General features: G+C 51.4%; 1 protein-coding gene across 1 annotated transcript; it reads right to left on the bottom strand.

Moving 5' to 3' along the window:
• Positions 1-241: 241 nt before the first annotated feature.
• Positions 242-15383, bottom strand: MORF4L1 (mortality factor 4 like 1). Its single transcript, XM_071441091.1, has 13 exons — positions 15221-15383; positions 13409-13455; positions 11356-11423; positions 9193-9279; positions 8965-9045; positions 7232-7294; positions 4864-4889; positions 4204-4292; positions 3997-4098; positions 3669-3757; positions 2440-2612; positions 2033-2117; positions 242-907 (listed from the first exon to the last, which is right to left on the bottom strand). Exons 1-13 carry the CDS (start codon positions 15258-15260, stop codon positions 823-825), a joined length of 1035 nt encoding a protein of 344 aa, XP_071297192.1. The 5' UTR covers positions 15261-15383; the 3' UTR covers positions 242-822.
• Between the last annotated feature and the right edge of the window lie 50 nt (positions 15384-15433).

The raw sequence follows: 15433 nt of genomic DNA, 5'->3' as shown, positions 1-15433 counted from the left end.
GAAAGGCTCAGTCCCACCCCAGAGCAGCCCTGGGACAGCATGGGTCCCAGATCCCTGGCCACTGTGGCTTCCTGCAGTAACATCTGTGATTAAAACCTGGTATTTTGCCTGCAAAGAGCAGCTATTCAGAGCCAAGTCATGCAATGCCTTTAAGAGATCCAAACCCCTCATTCCCTTGCTCAGCCTGGCCAGGACACTCACAGAGCAGAGACTGATGCAAACACAAACACCAGAAACCACATTTGAAATTAAAAAAGTTTATTTGCAGATCTGTAAAACAGCTCTGCGAAAGACCAACATTTCCAAACACTACGAGATGAGAATGCATTTTCCTATCATTAGAATATAAAAAAAAGTCACAGTCCTTCAACTACCCCATGAAAAGCAGACATTTATGAACCAAACATTGAACTTTCAACACCAAAAAGTCACTGGGGTGAGTGAGACAGTCAATAGCACCGAGACAGGTGACACAGCCCTCGTGGTCTGTCATTACTATGGAATAAAGCAGGTTAGTGAGGCCGAGCCTCTGGGGAGAGCAGCCCTACGAGCACTGAGTCCAGACAATGACACACCAGAACACATTCCTTTACATCCCAGCGATGCACACACCGAGCCAGGAACACCACGGAGCTTCCACCCTGGGACAAGAGATTCCACTGCAGAACAAGGAATCTTCCGGACTTAGGTGGCAGTTGCACTTCACACACACAACTTGAATCACTCTATGTTTACAGGAGCTGTGAGGAGCTGTGTGACGGGGAGGTGAAGGACAGGATGCAGGAGTGGACAGTGGGCAGGATCCGAGCCTTGCTCCGTGGATTACACTGCCTTCCGGTGGTACTCCGGAGGGGCCACCTCGTAATCGCTGGCACTGAACAACGCAGAGGAATTCTTCGCTAAGTATCTACAAAAACAACAAAACCATTACATTGCTGCTTGCCCAAACCCTCCGTGTTTCAGTGAATCTGAATGCCCAGACACACAACAGGGTTTGAGAAGCACCAGTCAGTCCCACAGTAGCTGCTCCCATCAGCTCTGCCAAGCACTTACAGGTCTGACAGCTCAGCCAAAAATCCCATTCCAAACGAGCTGCCAAGCACCTCTGGCTCCAGGTGAGCTCTGGCAGCTCAGGATGAACAGGATGAAGCTGGTGGTATTTGAGGTTCAGGCAGCTGCTGTACCAAGAATTGATCTGGTACTGCTCTGCTCAAAGAAGGAGGAACAGAACAGGACACCAGGAAGCTCTGTCTGCACAAACAGGGACCCTCGAGGGCTGAGTGAAGGATGGCAAAACAAGGAATGGCCAAAGGTAAAGGCTGTGTGCCATTGATTCTCATGGAATGGGTTCAGGATTTCTGCTCACTGGGTTCACATTTCTACCTCACAGCCAGAGCTCTTCAGCACCTGCATTTACCTCAGCTGCCCCAAAGGACCAGGGCAGGTTTCCCCTGGCTACCAGGCTGACTCCTGTCAAGCCCTGCTGCAGAGATGTCCTGGATTTACTGAGGCTTTTCTTTCAGCTTCCAATAGCTCCTAATCACGGAATGATTTGGGTTGGAAGGGACCTTAAAGCTCACCTCATTTCACATTGAAGTGTTTTATTATTATAGGATGTTTCCCCTCCTGAACATCCCACGGCTACAGGGAACCATAGCACACTAAAGCCCTGGTGACAGTCTGTCCCAGAAATAACATTCCTAAAGTTCATCACTTTTTAAACATTTGCTCAATTGTTGTTGAGTAACTGTTGTGTAATTTAATAGCTTGCTGGAATTATCATCTGCTTTTTTTAGCAGCTATAAATAAATGTTGAAGCATTTATTTTGCAACAAGGAGCAGATGGGACAGGGTAGGAGTGCAGATTAACAGAACCAGAGAAGTGGAGTCTGAGAGGCTTCACTGCAGCCGTGGGGAAGATCCCACACACAGGCCCCAGTTACACAACAATTCACTGAAAAGGGGCAGCCTCACAGCAGCCTGAGCTCCCTGACCTCTCTCTTTCTTGCTGGAAGACCTCACAAGTACTCACTTTAAGAAGTCATGCAAGTAGTTCAAGAGCAAAGCCAGACTCTTCTCATCCAGGGGCGTGTAGGCCAGCATGGCTCCGATCCGCACTGCCCGAAGCAAGGACACTTGTCACAAACACTGCTTCAAGCCACTGTGTGAGCCCACAGCCTTACAGCAGCACAGGAAAGCAGCCCAGGGATCTATTCCAATTTATACAATTTCACCCAAACCAACCAGACTTCAAAAATTAATGTCCATCCCAAACCCCACAATGGCTCTGAGCCTTTTGGGTACATGGATAGGGAATGAATCCACCCTTAGGGAATGAGCCCTCCCTTCAGAGCCGCCTGTCACAGGCTCAAGAGGGGGAAACAAGCAGTTGACTCCTTCCCAGTGCTGTCCATCCCCCCCTGCCCAGGTGGCACTCACCAAAGAGCCTCAGGAGGTGTGGGGCCCCGTAGACCTGGGACATGGGGGCGTCGGGGTGATCCGCCAGGATCTCGGCGTACTGGGGCCTCTCGAACTTGTACAGCAGCTGGGTGCCCAGCATGACATTGAAATACTCCTTGATCCCAGCCACCACCTCGTTGACAGCGTACTCCCTGGGGACAGAGAGCTCTGCAAGGCCTGCTCCAAGGAACAAGGACTGCTCCAGGGCGAGGCTTGGCTTGGGGACACCACCAAAATCAGGATGGCCTTTCACACCTTGCAAGGAAATTTGTCCGGAGACCTTAAAATCTACAGCCACAGGGAGGGATGCAATTCCAGACCTCCCTGGAAAATGGGCTGTTCTGAACAGAGCCAAGATGCAGGCAAACCAAGAACAGCAGAGATGGACTTGGAGCAGCCCTTCTGAAAGCACAGGCGGCACTGGGGACATTCAGCAGCTTTCTCTGTCACCCACATCTCATCCCAGCTCACACCATGTTCAAAGGACAATACTGAATTAATTGCACTGGGCAGGGGAACAGTCCCCATGTATTTCAGGCACCTGCTCCCTTCCTCCCAGGCCTCTCCTGCCAGATTCCTGCAGGCCTCCAACCTCACCCTGCCTCTACAGGACCTGGCAATGACAGAAGAGCAGAGCCCTCACCCCGCCCTGCCAACAAATTTAGAACAGGCATCAGGACAATTACATCAGAGCAGGTTAAAACACCCTGACAAGTCAATAATCTGCTTCCTCTTGAATGGAAGAAAATTACTTCCCCTTTCTGTTCTCCCTTTCAAACAGGAAAGTCTCCTGCAGAGTAAACACACCTTGTTTTGCTCAGGGCTGATTGCTGGGTAATTACAAACAATAATTGGCTTTGCCCATCTGAGTATTTACAAGTCCTCGTGCACCTCCCTGGCCCCTGGCTCTGTGAGGGAGCCCAGAGGCACTGAGCTCACCCCACATGGCTTCTCTGGGAAGTTTCATCAGCTTCCTTCAGGAAAAGGCTTAGGGCAAGTGGGGAAGCAGAACTCATACGCAGAAAGCAGACGTGCATTTGGAATTACTCCCTCAGGATTTCTGAACACCACTATCACCTTGGGCTTGGAACAGGGCATTGGACATGGGGCTGGGTCAGGTTTCACATCCTTATTCCATTTTCCATGGAATCCAAGTCCAACAACAAGAGCCAAGGAGGTGTTTAAGGCTGGCAGTGAGCACTACTCACTTGTTATCAGTATTTCCTCGGGATTTTTTGTAGTTTGCATAATCCTCTAAAATGGAGTCCACATTCTTCTTGGCAGGGAGGTAGAAGAGCTACAAATGCAAAACAGAATAAAAGTTTGTCTTATTCTTGCAGACATTTATACCTGGAAGCTGAACTGAAACCCTTTCTCACCAGGCTATTTCTAGGATAAAATCAGCAGGTTAAGATGATTCAGGTTAGGAAAGGACTGCTCCAAGAGTTTAGTTGGGCATTAAAAACCCCAACCAAGCTGGGCAGCCTGGGATAGTGGAAGGTGTCCCCCAGAGCTGGGCAGGATTTCCACAGGTACCTGTTTCTGCCTGGTGATCAAGTCCCAGTCATCCACCAGCCATGGCTTCAGCTCTTCAGGGATCTTCACCTTCACTTCAACTCTGTTCATAAACGTCTCCTCCTGAGAACAGCCAAGCCAGACTAATTACTCTCAGGTACTAATTGGGAGCACAGCACCCTTCTGTTTTCCACCCAAAATCCCTGGGAGGGAATGGAAAATACTCACACTTTCAACAGTTGGATCCACCCGAGCCCTCTTCTTCCTGGGAGGCTGGGGAGTCTCGCTGGTGCTGCTCCCCTCCCCAATGCCTGGAGCTGTGCACAGCACACACAGCAGCAGAAAAAACAGCAGGCAACATTTAGGGCAAGGATTTCAAAGTAAGGCTCAGATTTTTCTCAGGTCACCTTTGCTCCTGTTGGGGTTTTTTTGTTGTTGTTTTAAATATTACTTCTGTTCTGGGAGTCCCCCATTTGTGCCAGTTTAAACTGCTGCACTGGCACTTGTCTGAGGGAGGTTTCTGCACTAGAACCACACCAGTCTGTCACATTTTTGGGGGAGAATTTTTGGACCCAGCAGCTCAGCTCTGCAGCTGTGTCATGTCTCCATCTCATTAAGAAAACCCAAGTTTGAGTTAGGAAATTATTTCAGCAGATCAGCTTCACTTTGCAATTGCAAGAGCTCAAAATCCTGACAGACTGGAACGAGTACATTTTGTACCAAGCAGAAAAGTGTGAACCTTCCCCTTCCTGAGCAGGGAGAGCCCCAGGAGCCCAGGAGGGACAGCACAAGGTGTCACTGAATTATTGGGGCAGGCTGAAGGTCTTGTTTCAGCTACAAATCCTTCACTAGAGAGACCCACTCAGATGCAAAATAAAACACACTTACTTTTCTGCTTGTTCTTTTTTGTTTTCCTGCAAGAAGAACACAAATTAGTGCACATGTCAAGAGAGTGATACTTAAAGAAGGCACAGCAGAAAGCCAGAAAATGTTTCAAGCAGCAGGAGCAATCCTCAAGGGGCCTGGGCAGTGTTTAGCTAAGGACACACAGAGGAAACACAAGCTACAAGTTGGCTTCAGGGCTATGGTATCACAAGATTCCTCAAGAAACAGGTTAGAATTCACCATTTCTGGGAAGTTTTATCCTTCCCAAGTGCTCTTGGAGAACTACATGAGGTTTGTGGCTGTTTTATTTCAGACAGAATGTGGCACAAGGAAAGTGCTGGGATTCCCAGAAAAATCTCACTAAACTGAATTAACTTCCAGTAAAAGATGGAAAAAAACCCTCCAGCTTTACCAGGGCAGCAGCAGAGGGAAGATGCTGGAGCACTTTGTCTATTTACTACCCATTTTCAGCCAGTTTTAGCTGGAGTACCATGATTTATTCTCAGCTTGCTCCCTGCCAAGAGCAGCCTGGATCCACTGCTCAAAAACTGGGCACTGGGTGGATAAAACTCTACCAGGCCAAGCCTGATCCCTCAGAAATTCAGCATTCCCTCAATGACTCTTGTTTTCAGGCTCTGGACTGGGTTTATCAGGGCCAGGAAACAGGCAGAGCTCTGAGGAAGGGCAGGAGATAGGGAGAATAAAGGGGTTGTTTAAAGGCAAAGCAGCTGAAATGAGGCTGAAAGTCTGTGCAGGATAAAGCTCATCCCTCAGAGGGAGCAATTCCCAGGGTAAGTCACCAACAGTGGGCTGGTGCACTGAAGAGAAAGGCTTTTCTTCCAAAGCCAACAGGGAGGATCAGGGAGCCCTACAGAATTAATTCACAAGATAAAAATCAGGTTAACCATTAGAACAGAAGCAGAGTTTTTTAAAACTCCATTTAGGTAATTTACAACCAGATGTTATTCCCTAATTTGTTACTCAGTACCATATCTTCCCTCCAGAACACTTGGTTACCCTTTGTATTTTTCAAGCACCCATTAACTCTGTTTCCTGAATTTTAGGCCCATGAAATGTAGAATAAACTTTTGGAAGCTGAGATTCAGCTGAGCTACGTTTAACAGAGTCAGAAGGTGTTGCATAGGCAGCCTGCTTTAACTACACATTTTTTTCTGCTACAGCTTCCAGTTACCAGAAGATGAGCAATTATTTTAAACCCAAACCTGCATTTCATACATATTTCTATCTGATCAGAGATTGCTTCACAGCTTTTGGAACCAGCTGCTGCAGTTTGCAGAACAGTTACCCTGAACAGACTCAAACAAAAGCACACACAAGGAGCAGGTTCTGAGCTCTCCCTTCCAACGCCAGCACTGCTCCCAAGGCCCCTGAAAACTCCTTGGTGCTGCTTTCCAGGACTCCAGGCTGCAGGCTCTAGAAGGATCCAGGGCTGAAAGTCTGGAGTCAGCTGGACACAGGGAGCGTCCTCCCACTGCACCCAGCCCGACCACAAAGGTGCAGGGCAGAGGAGCTGCAGATGGGCTTTCAACAGCCCCAAACAGGGCCCTGCTGCCAAAGCACCCCAGGACAGCACGGGCCCCCAGGGCCTGCCCAGAACCCAGGGGAGTACCCAGGGGGGAACCCAGGAGAGCCAAGGGCCCCCAGGGCCAGCCCAGAACCTGTGGGAGAACCAGGAGAGAACCCAGGACAGCACGGGCCCCCAGGGCCTGCCCAGAACCCAGGGGAGAACCCAGGGCCTGCCCAGAACCTGGGGGAGAACCCAGGGGGGAACCCAGGAGAGCCAAGGGCCCCCAGGGCCTGCCCAGAACCTGGGAGAGAACTCAGGGGAGCTGAGGGTTCCCAGGGCCTGTCCAGAACCCAGGGGGAACACAGTGGGGAACCCAGGGGAGAACCCAGGGCCTGCCAAAAACCCAGGGGAGAACCCAGGGGAGCCAAGGGCGCCCAGGGCCTGCCCAGAACCCAGGGGAGAACCCAGGGCCTGCCCAGAACCTGGGGAGAAGCCAGGGGAGCCAAGGCCTCCCAGGGCCTGTCCAAAACCCAGGGCAGAACCCAGGGGAGGGGAAAGGTGGGCTCCAAGACAGCCAAGGGCTCCCAGGGCCTGCCCAGAACCCAACAAAGAAACCAGGAAAGAAACCAGAGAAGAGGGAGGAGGGTGGGCACCAGGAGAGCTGAGGGCTCCCAAGGCCTGCCCAGAAGCCAACAACCAAAGCAGGGAAGAAGCCAGGGAAGAGCCCAGGAGAGAGGCAAGGTGGGCCCCAGGAGAGCTCCCAGGGCCTGCCCAGCAGCCAGGGAAGGAGGAGGGGGCCCTGCCTGGCAGCCCTGCATGGCGGCTGCCCCAGGCCTCACTCACCGTGTGGAGATGGCTGGGGTCTCCAGGCAGCACACGGCGTGGGCTCCATCCCGCCGGAAAAACCTGGGGACAGGGCACACACAGCTCGTGGGCAGCCTCTCACAGCCCAGCCTGCCCTCCTGCAGCTCACCTCTCTGAGCACTGCTGGGCACACGCTGTGCTCACACTCGTGCCACCACTGCCTGCTTAGCAGGGGAACACATCTCAGAGTATAAACCACCTTCCCCTCAGAGCCTCCAGGAGTGCCACAAAAGTGGCCCACAGAGATGGATGGTGTCACCCTTTTAGAACAGTTTCTCCCCTCCCCACCACCGGTATTTCGTGTGTCTGCAATGAGCTCTGATGTACAACAAGGGAACAACCCCGAGGCTGGATTTTGGCACGGTATTTTGGGAAGCATTACTCTGTAGTGCAATCAACACACACTCACAGCTGAGTCAAACTCACACCCACCATCAGCTCCCTCCCACCGCTCACATGGGAGACACTCAGCCGGAACAGCCCCTTAAGCAGCCAAATCAGTGCTGGTCATCATTCAGACCTGTTTTAATTAGGTTTTAATGACACTTATCATTATCAGCTGCCTACAGAGTTGGGCTGAGCTTTGTCTGACCCCAGGTGAGCACAGCAGTGAGTGAGTGGTTCCTGTGGAGGCTGCTCCTGAGCTGGCAGGACTCAGCTGGAGCTCAGCCTGCAGCACCTGAGCACAGGGGAGCACCCAGCCAGGAGATCCAGGGGGACCCAGCAGATTCACTGATTCCCCCTTCCCCAGACCAGGAGCCAGCTACAGACAGCCCTGGCCAGGTTCTGGCCAGTCCCAAAGTGAAACTGGCCCAGGATCCAGAGCAAACCCCAGCTCCCTGTCCCCACTTGTGCTGCACTCCTCACAGCCATGACTCACATTCCATGCCAAACCCGCCCCTGAGTGAGCCCTGCAGCCTGAGGCTGCTGCCAAATCCACTTCTGAAGAACTGGTGGCATTTCAGCAGCTTCCTTATGACAGCCAGGATCACAAATGAAGTTAGGGATTCAAAACAGCCCATTAGTAAGGGCCACATTCATCATTAAGTGAAACCCTGCCCAAACAGAAGATGACAAGTGAGCAGAGCTGCACTGATTGTCTGAAAATCTACCATAAAATCTGTCCTGAATCACCAAAAGGATGAGTGAAGGAAATCTGACAGTCACAGCTCAAAATTAAGTTCTTCTAGTAGAGCTTGCTTCTGATCTCTTAGGATGCAGGCCCATTTTTAACTGTGTATTTATTGGTTTAGTTTTGTCAAAACCAGCCAAAGAAAGGCTCTTTAAATGCAGTTTTGACAACTGCACCATGGCAGAAGGTAAGACATTGTAAGAATTTTATTCCAAAGTGCTTGGAAGAGCTGGGAAATTCTATAAAGAAACTGATTTTACTGAGATACACAAGACTTATGAGGAATCACCATTTTTTGAGTGTCAGGCCACCAACAATAGACTGCAAAAAAATGCAGAGTGTGTCTGCTCAGCACCTCCATTCAACATTAACTGTGCACCATCTAAAAGGCATTTTAAATGAAATACTTTAACAAAGACCTTTTTGGTGCCATTAAACTGCTTTTGCTCAAGGCTGTGCCACAAGAAATGGAGTTGAGCTGCAGAGCCACTAAAAGTAAAACTGATGAGCCAAAGTCTGGGAGGTGTTTTGGGCAGGGTTGGGAGGTGGGTTTTTTATTTTTAAATGAAAAGAATCTTACACTTCAACATTCTTCTGCTGCAGACCAGAAGTCTTCTTGCCTGGAGCAGCTCCTCTCATCTTCCCCTCTGCATATTGTTCCCTTTAAACAGAGCGTATTCAGAAAGATTTTGGTGGAAAAAGAAGCTTTTTTGGTTTTGGTTTGAAACTCAGTAGCTTCCCCTGATAACTGGGTGGAAGCTCTGTTGAATAAACATTCCCTGACAATCCCTCCTTCCTCACTACTCACTGGTTGGCCTTCTGGAGTTCTTTTTGTTTCTGCAGGTTGGTATCCACGTATTTGAGCACTCTGCTTTCTGGAACCCATTCATCCCAGCTGGAAAAAACCCGGAGAGAAATAAATCATCACTCAAAGCCATCCCATGATTGCCTTCTACACACAACAGTCAATTAAAGCTTCACAGAATTTGGGACTAAACTCTGCTTTGTGTCAAGTCATGGACTGGCACAGCTCAAGGCCAAAGTCACCAAACGTTCCCCACTGACTGGAGCTGGAATGATCTATCCAGGGAAGTGCAACCCTCTGGCATTTCCAGCTTCCCACACTTGAGGGATGGGCAATTTAGGAGGGAGAGAACAGTCTTTAATTCAAAAAAAAAGTATCACAGGGAAAAAAAATACTCTATGCTTACAAAATTATGGGATATCTGTAGCCACAGTATATTACTGAGAAAGTTTCCTTTATCTATTCCAACATTTTATAGGTTAACAAATTCAGCAATAGGATCTTACTGTAAGGAGAAGAGCTCTGATTTCTGTCTGTGAAGGGAACCAAGATGGCATGAATATTTGCAGAATCTGAACGATTTAAGAGAACAGGTGTTGGGGAAATTGCCATTACAGCAGGAATTCCACTTCAACACAGAGTGCCTCAGCTGAGCAATCTGACAACTTATTACAAACAAAACACATTAAAAGTGGCCGAGGTATTCCAAAGTATAGCAGTTAAAGCTCTCTATGAAGAGTTCTGTGCCAGTTTTCAGCAGCTGCCACTCTTGGAGCAGCACGTGGCCAAACCAATATTGCTGCAGGAGCAGCAGGACTGGAGAAGGTGGAGAGAAGGCAAGGGCAGCACCTGCAGACTGCAGAGAACACCTCCAGCTGTGCCCAAAGCCTCTGGGCAGTGCTCTGCTCAGCTGCCTAAGCACTTATCCCTCTCCTGCCTGTCCAGCTGCAAGAGACCTTGCAGAAGTGCTGTGTGCCCAGGTGACAAAGCTTTCTTCTATCCTGTCTCTTGATACTGGCAAAATAACTCCAAGCCAGGCCCTGACAGTGGCACATGAAGGCTGTGCTGCCCTGGCTCTTACATCAACGCCACTTTTAATGTCCTTTAATTGGAGCTTGAAGGCAAAAATGACAACTCAAACAGCACAAGCAAGAAAAGTGGGATGGGGACAGCACCTCTGCCCCTCCGTGGCACAAACAAGGGAAGGAAGGGCCATGCTGGTGCTGCCTCATTAAGAGGAGCCAGCACACAGTGATTGTGCCCCTGTAAGTGTTGTGTTTACACTGGGCCATCCCCTGGCCCTCTGGCAGCAGGGAGAGCGGATGCAATTAAAAGTCCCATCTAAAACACGAGGTTCAGCTTTTAGTCACATCACAGAGATCAAGACTGCTGTGACTAAGAGTCCTCAGCACTGAAATGAAACCAAACCAAACATGAAACTGCCCTCTGAGACTTCTGGGTCTGAAGAGCTGAGGTTTTTAATCACATAGAAAAAAAAACCCCTCCATTTCCTAAATTCAACCTGAGGGGTAGAAAATAACTCAAAAAAGGGAGAAAAGTACATCAATGTAACAGCCTCATTGAAGCTTTCACCTCTAATGGGCTCAACATTTATCCCACAGAGGTGCCTGTAACCCTCAGCCATCTCCCAGCTGGAACCCTGCCAGTTTTGCAGGAGAAAAAAGCACCTGTAGGTTTACTTTAATCTGAGAGGCTGGAGCTGAAACACAGGCTGCACCTGCTGCTAACCCAGCCCTCAGCAAGCTGTGCTCCAAAATCCCCTGAACAGCTGGGGTGAGAGGCAGGGGATCTGAGTGGCTTTGCCCCACCGCAGTAGGAGCTGCCCTTCCTCCCAAGGCATAACCAGGAAGTTTTCATAGCAGAGCTTTCTGCCAGGGAGGAACTCCAGTGCTTCCCACCCTGAACAACCAGAATGTCCCAGAGCACTCCCAGCAGCCTCTGACAGCTCTGCAGGAAATGGCCAGCTCTGTGTTCCATAAATCAGGTATTAAATCAGCAGCTCAGGTAGGAAATCACTCTGGTCAATCCCAGAGGATCTGCCAGCTGCAGGGACATGGCAGGGCTGCTGCACCCAGCCCACACTCAGACAAAGCATCTCCCTGGAAAGGAAAGAGAAATCCTGCTTTTATTCCATGCACTACTTACTTTTTATTCCAGCCACTGTAGTGGATAAAGTATTTCACTTGCTTGTCCTTTATGGCAACCTTTACACACTGGAACAGAGAAGAGAGGTGAGTCAGTCCCAGGGAAAAGAGGGAGAGCTCAGGGAATTTTGCTGCTTTCACTTGCAGAGTTTTCCCTGCCCCTGAACTTCTGGGCTGTACAAATCAAATCCACCAACTCAACACTTCCTCCAGGAAGTTCAAGTCCTGTTCTGGAGGTGCTGAGATTCAGCTGCCACTGCTCCCCTGAGCAGTGACAGAATGAGGCTGCAGCAAAACCTGCAGGGCTCCAGAGCTGAGTCTCTGTAAAAGAGTTTTTCTTCCACTGAAGTAAAAACTACTCCCAAAATCACAATTGGTATTTTCCTGGCACACAGAACCCCCTCCAAGTGTCTGAGAGGGCAGAACCTTTGGCTATACAACATTTTCCCAAGACCACACTGTGCTGTACCCACCTCAGCTACAAAATACTGCCAGAGAGGAACCTCCTGTTTCAGGAAACAGCTGCAAAATGCCACACATGGAACTAAACCCAGCCAGGATCAAGGTTCTCCTGCTCCTGCTGCAGCAGTGCTTGTTCTGACAGCCTGGAGCTAACCCCAGCCACACACAGCCTGCGCCTGCCTCTGCTTGTTTAGAGAATAAAGGGGCTGAGCACCAAGCAAAAGATGACTCAAATACAGTTCTGCAGCAAAATTTTTTCCCTGCTGGAGGTTAGAAGGGCCTGAAGTGAATCTCCTTCAACTCTGCACGGCAGAGATGCACAAACAGCTCCTGTTTGCCACGAGCCCTCCCAAAGAGCTGCTCTGACCACCTTGCCGTGGGACACCAAGGATGTGGTCAGGAACAAAACAACTGCTGGACTGAAAACCACGAGAGAAAAACAGATCAAAGGAGCAGGAAGAAAGCCAAGGCTGTTATTCATTAATACTGACAAAGCAGCTTTTAAAATTAAACCCTTAAAATAAACAAGCCAAACCTTTTCAAAATGAAACTTTAAGTTCATTGTGCCAGAGCAGGAGCTCAGAAGGATGCACTCAGTACAAAGAGCCAGGCAAAAGCCACTTGTGAGCTGGGAGATCCCTGCAGCACCCAGCTGGCACAGCCTGCCCTGCAGCACTCATTGCACTCTGGAAAAAGGAGGGCAAGCACAGCTGCTCTCCAGCTCGGGCTGCTGAGTGGCACGGGGCCATTTCCTCAAAACCAGGAGCCTCCATCACCCTCCTCTCTGCAGCACTGGCACAACAGCCCTGAGCACACAAAATCAAACCCCAGCAAAAGGTGGGAATTGTCCCACATTCCCACAACCTCATCCTCCTGTTCCAGAGGCAGGAAGGAGCAGAGTAGGAGCCCTAAGGTGGCAATGGTTTGGAGCAGCTCAAACCCTCTCAGTGCTCTGGGTGAGGTTTTAGCATTACAACTCTTTGTCCTGAAGAAAGAAGTGGAGTGTTTCTCCTGCCTCCCTGTGTTAACACTCACTGACACCAAATCCTGAAGGATTTAAATCCCTGTATGAGGCACCCCAGGAATTTCTGCACACCTTCCAAGCCACACAGCTCCAAGAGGCCTTTCCTTCCCTTTCAGAGGGAATGGAAGCACTCAAACACTGAGGCAGCAGGGGCACAAATCTGCAGTGCAGGCTCCTGTAGTTAAAAAGCCAGAACTGGAAGCAGAACTGGGGCTGCCACTTCCTTTGTCACTGCAGTGCAGCTCCTCCTGGGCACTGAGGAAGGCCATGGGCTGTACTCAGCCCCCTCCCCCTGAGCAGCTCAGGCACCAAACCCTGCAGGCACAAAGTGTTCTGGGATATTTCCAGTGTTCTGCATGTTCTAACAGCCTCTGGGAGCTTCCCGGAATAGCTGCATGGTGCCACTGGGCTTCCTGAAATTGTTCTGGAATAGAGCCCCAGGGCTTGACACCGATTTCAGACAGGTTTTTGTTAATTTTAGTTCCAGTCCTTGGTCCCACCTAGAGGCACAGCAGACAGAAACACGTCCCTGTTTTCCTGGGCAGCAGCAGCAGCCACACACACCCACCTTGGCTTCATAAAGGAGAGGTCCATGGAAACAAAGCACTCGCTCACCTGCAAGGGAAGCACAGACACTCAGCTCAGAGGGCCATGCCCACAGCCCTGTCACCAGGAACAGCACAGAGCAGCCAGGGAGAGCCCCGAGGCAGGAACTGACTGCAGAGGCAATTTCTCTGTCCCACCAAAGGGATCAGAGCTGAGATTGTTTGGAGCCCAGAGCAGAGATCCCTGAGGATCCAGGAGCAGCTGCACACACACAAAGCAATAGTGCCGGTGCCTTTGGCAGCAAACCCCACATCCCTGCCCCTCCCTGGCATGCCCAGATCTCCTCCCCAGGCTCAGGTCAGGCTGCAGCCCCCACAGCAGGCTGGGCTCAGCCACAGGCAGGCAGAGCTGCCCCTCTGGAGGGCCACTGATCCAGGGCACTCCTCTACCACCCCACCTCTGCACCTGCAGCTCCTGAAAGGCACCGTCAGCCGTGTCCTTTCCTTGCAGGAAGGGCCGCACGTGGCATTCCCAGCTTAGGGGAGTCAGGAAGGGAGAGCCTCATGCTGCTTCCCCAGCCAGCCTGGGGGACAGGGCAGGGCAGCAGCAGAGCCCCTCACTCTGGGGTTTGGAGCAGGGTGAGGTTGTCCTTCAGCCTGGCTTTAGCTCCTCCTGGCCAAGCCTCATTGCGTGGTTCCACTGTGGGGTTTGCAGGGTACTTAACACAGGATACCTGAGGGCACACATCTCCTGCTGGAAGCTGCAGTGCCTCCCGGTTTTGGGAAGATGAGCTGCAGAACTGTGAAATGCTTCTGTGTCTCAACAAAGAGAAAGGCTCAGAAGGGCTCTCCCGGAAGTGCCCACACCGACACATTACACAGTCAGTGTTTTTATTTATTTAAAAATGTCCCTACAGCAGGGCTGACAATCAGAGGTGACATTACCACCCTCGTTGTCACAGTGCTGGCGGCAGACACACCCCTGGCTCAGAGCTGCGCAGTGTTTTCCAGGAGAGATGCCCACGGTTACCGAGGAACACTCATTTTTAAAAACCACACGGATGATTTGCAGAAAGGGCTCTTTGTCTCCATGATAAGCCGGCAGGCTCCTGCTCGCTCACACAAGGGCTGTTCCCTGGATGAACACCCTGCTCCTTACACCGAAGCTCGTCCCATCCCACCCCTGCCAGGACAGGGACACCTTCCACCGTCCCAGGTGCTCCAGGACCATCCAACCTGGCCTGAGACATTCCAGGGATGGGGCATCCATCTTACACTGCACTGCTATTTTTATTTATCCTACCTCTATTACTCTCAACCGCAACCATTACCTAAAGATCAAAATATACCCAGAAAAATCCTCCTAAAAAGCTCGATTAATCCTCATTCACTTAAAGCCCGGCGCTCTGCGGCAGATGTGGATTCCAGCTGTGCTGGAATCCAACGCTACCTCCATGAATCCTCCTGCACTGGGCTCCCTTCCGGGGGGCAATAAATAATCATTTTCCAAACGCATTAAAACAAAACCCCCGACAAACCAGAGGCATTTCAGCAGTTTTAATGCCAAGGAACATCCGCGCAGGAAAACGAAGGATATTTGGAATAACGGGGTGGGAAGGGCCCGCGTGCTCCGGGGAGGAAAGAGGAGGGCCGGGAGGAGACAAAGCCTGCGGGAACCCAGCTCTCCCACCTCTCGGCACCTGCTGGGGGCTGAGCCGGGAGCGCTGGGAGCGGATGCCGAGCCCCGGGGCCGAAGCCGAGCCCCCCGCGCCGGGCGCGGCCCGCGGCACCCCCGGCCCGCCCGCGCCGCGGCCCCGAGCCCTGCCCGCACTCACCCTCCTGGAACTTGGGCTTGGGGTCCTGCTTGGGCGCCATTTATAAGGGCCGGTCCCTCCTCCGGCCGCTCCCCGCGGGGCCCCGGCGCTGCCCGGCCCGGCCCCGGCGCTGCCCGGCCCGGCCCCGGCGCGCAGCCGCGGCTCGGGCATGCCGGGACATGGAGTCCGCGGGCTCCGCGCCCGCTCCGCCCCGCTCGGCCGGCGGGGGCGGCT

Source organism: Agelaius tricolor, unplaced genomic scaffold (genome assembly GCF_023055355.1).
Source record: "Agelaius tricolor isolate 1412-34295 unplaced genomic scaffold, bAgeTri1.0.p SCAF_16, whole genome shotgun sequence".
Classification (NCBI taxonomy): Eukaryota; Metazoa; Chordata; class Aves; order Passeriformes; family Icteridae; genus Agelaius; species Agelaius tricolor.
Note: the sequence above shows the minus strand (reverse complement) of the source record. Positions and strands in the feature narration are given on the sequence as shown.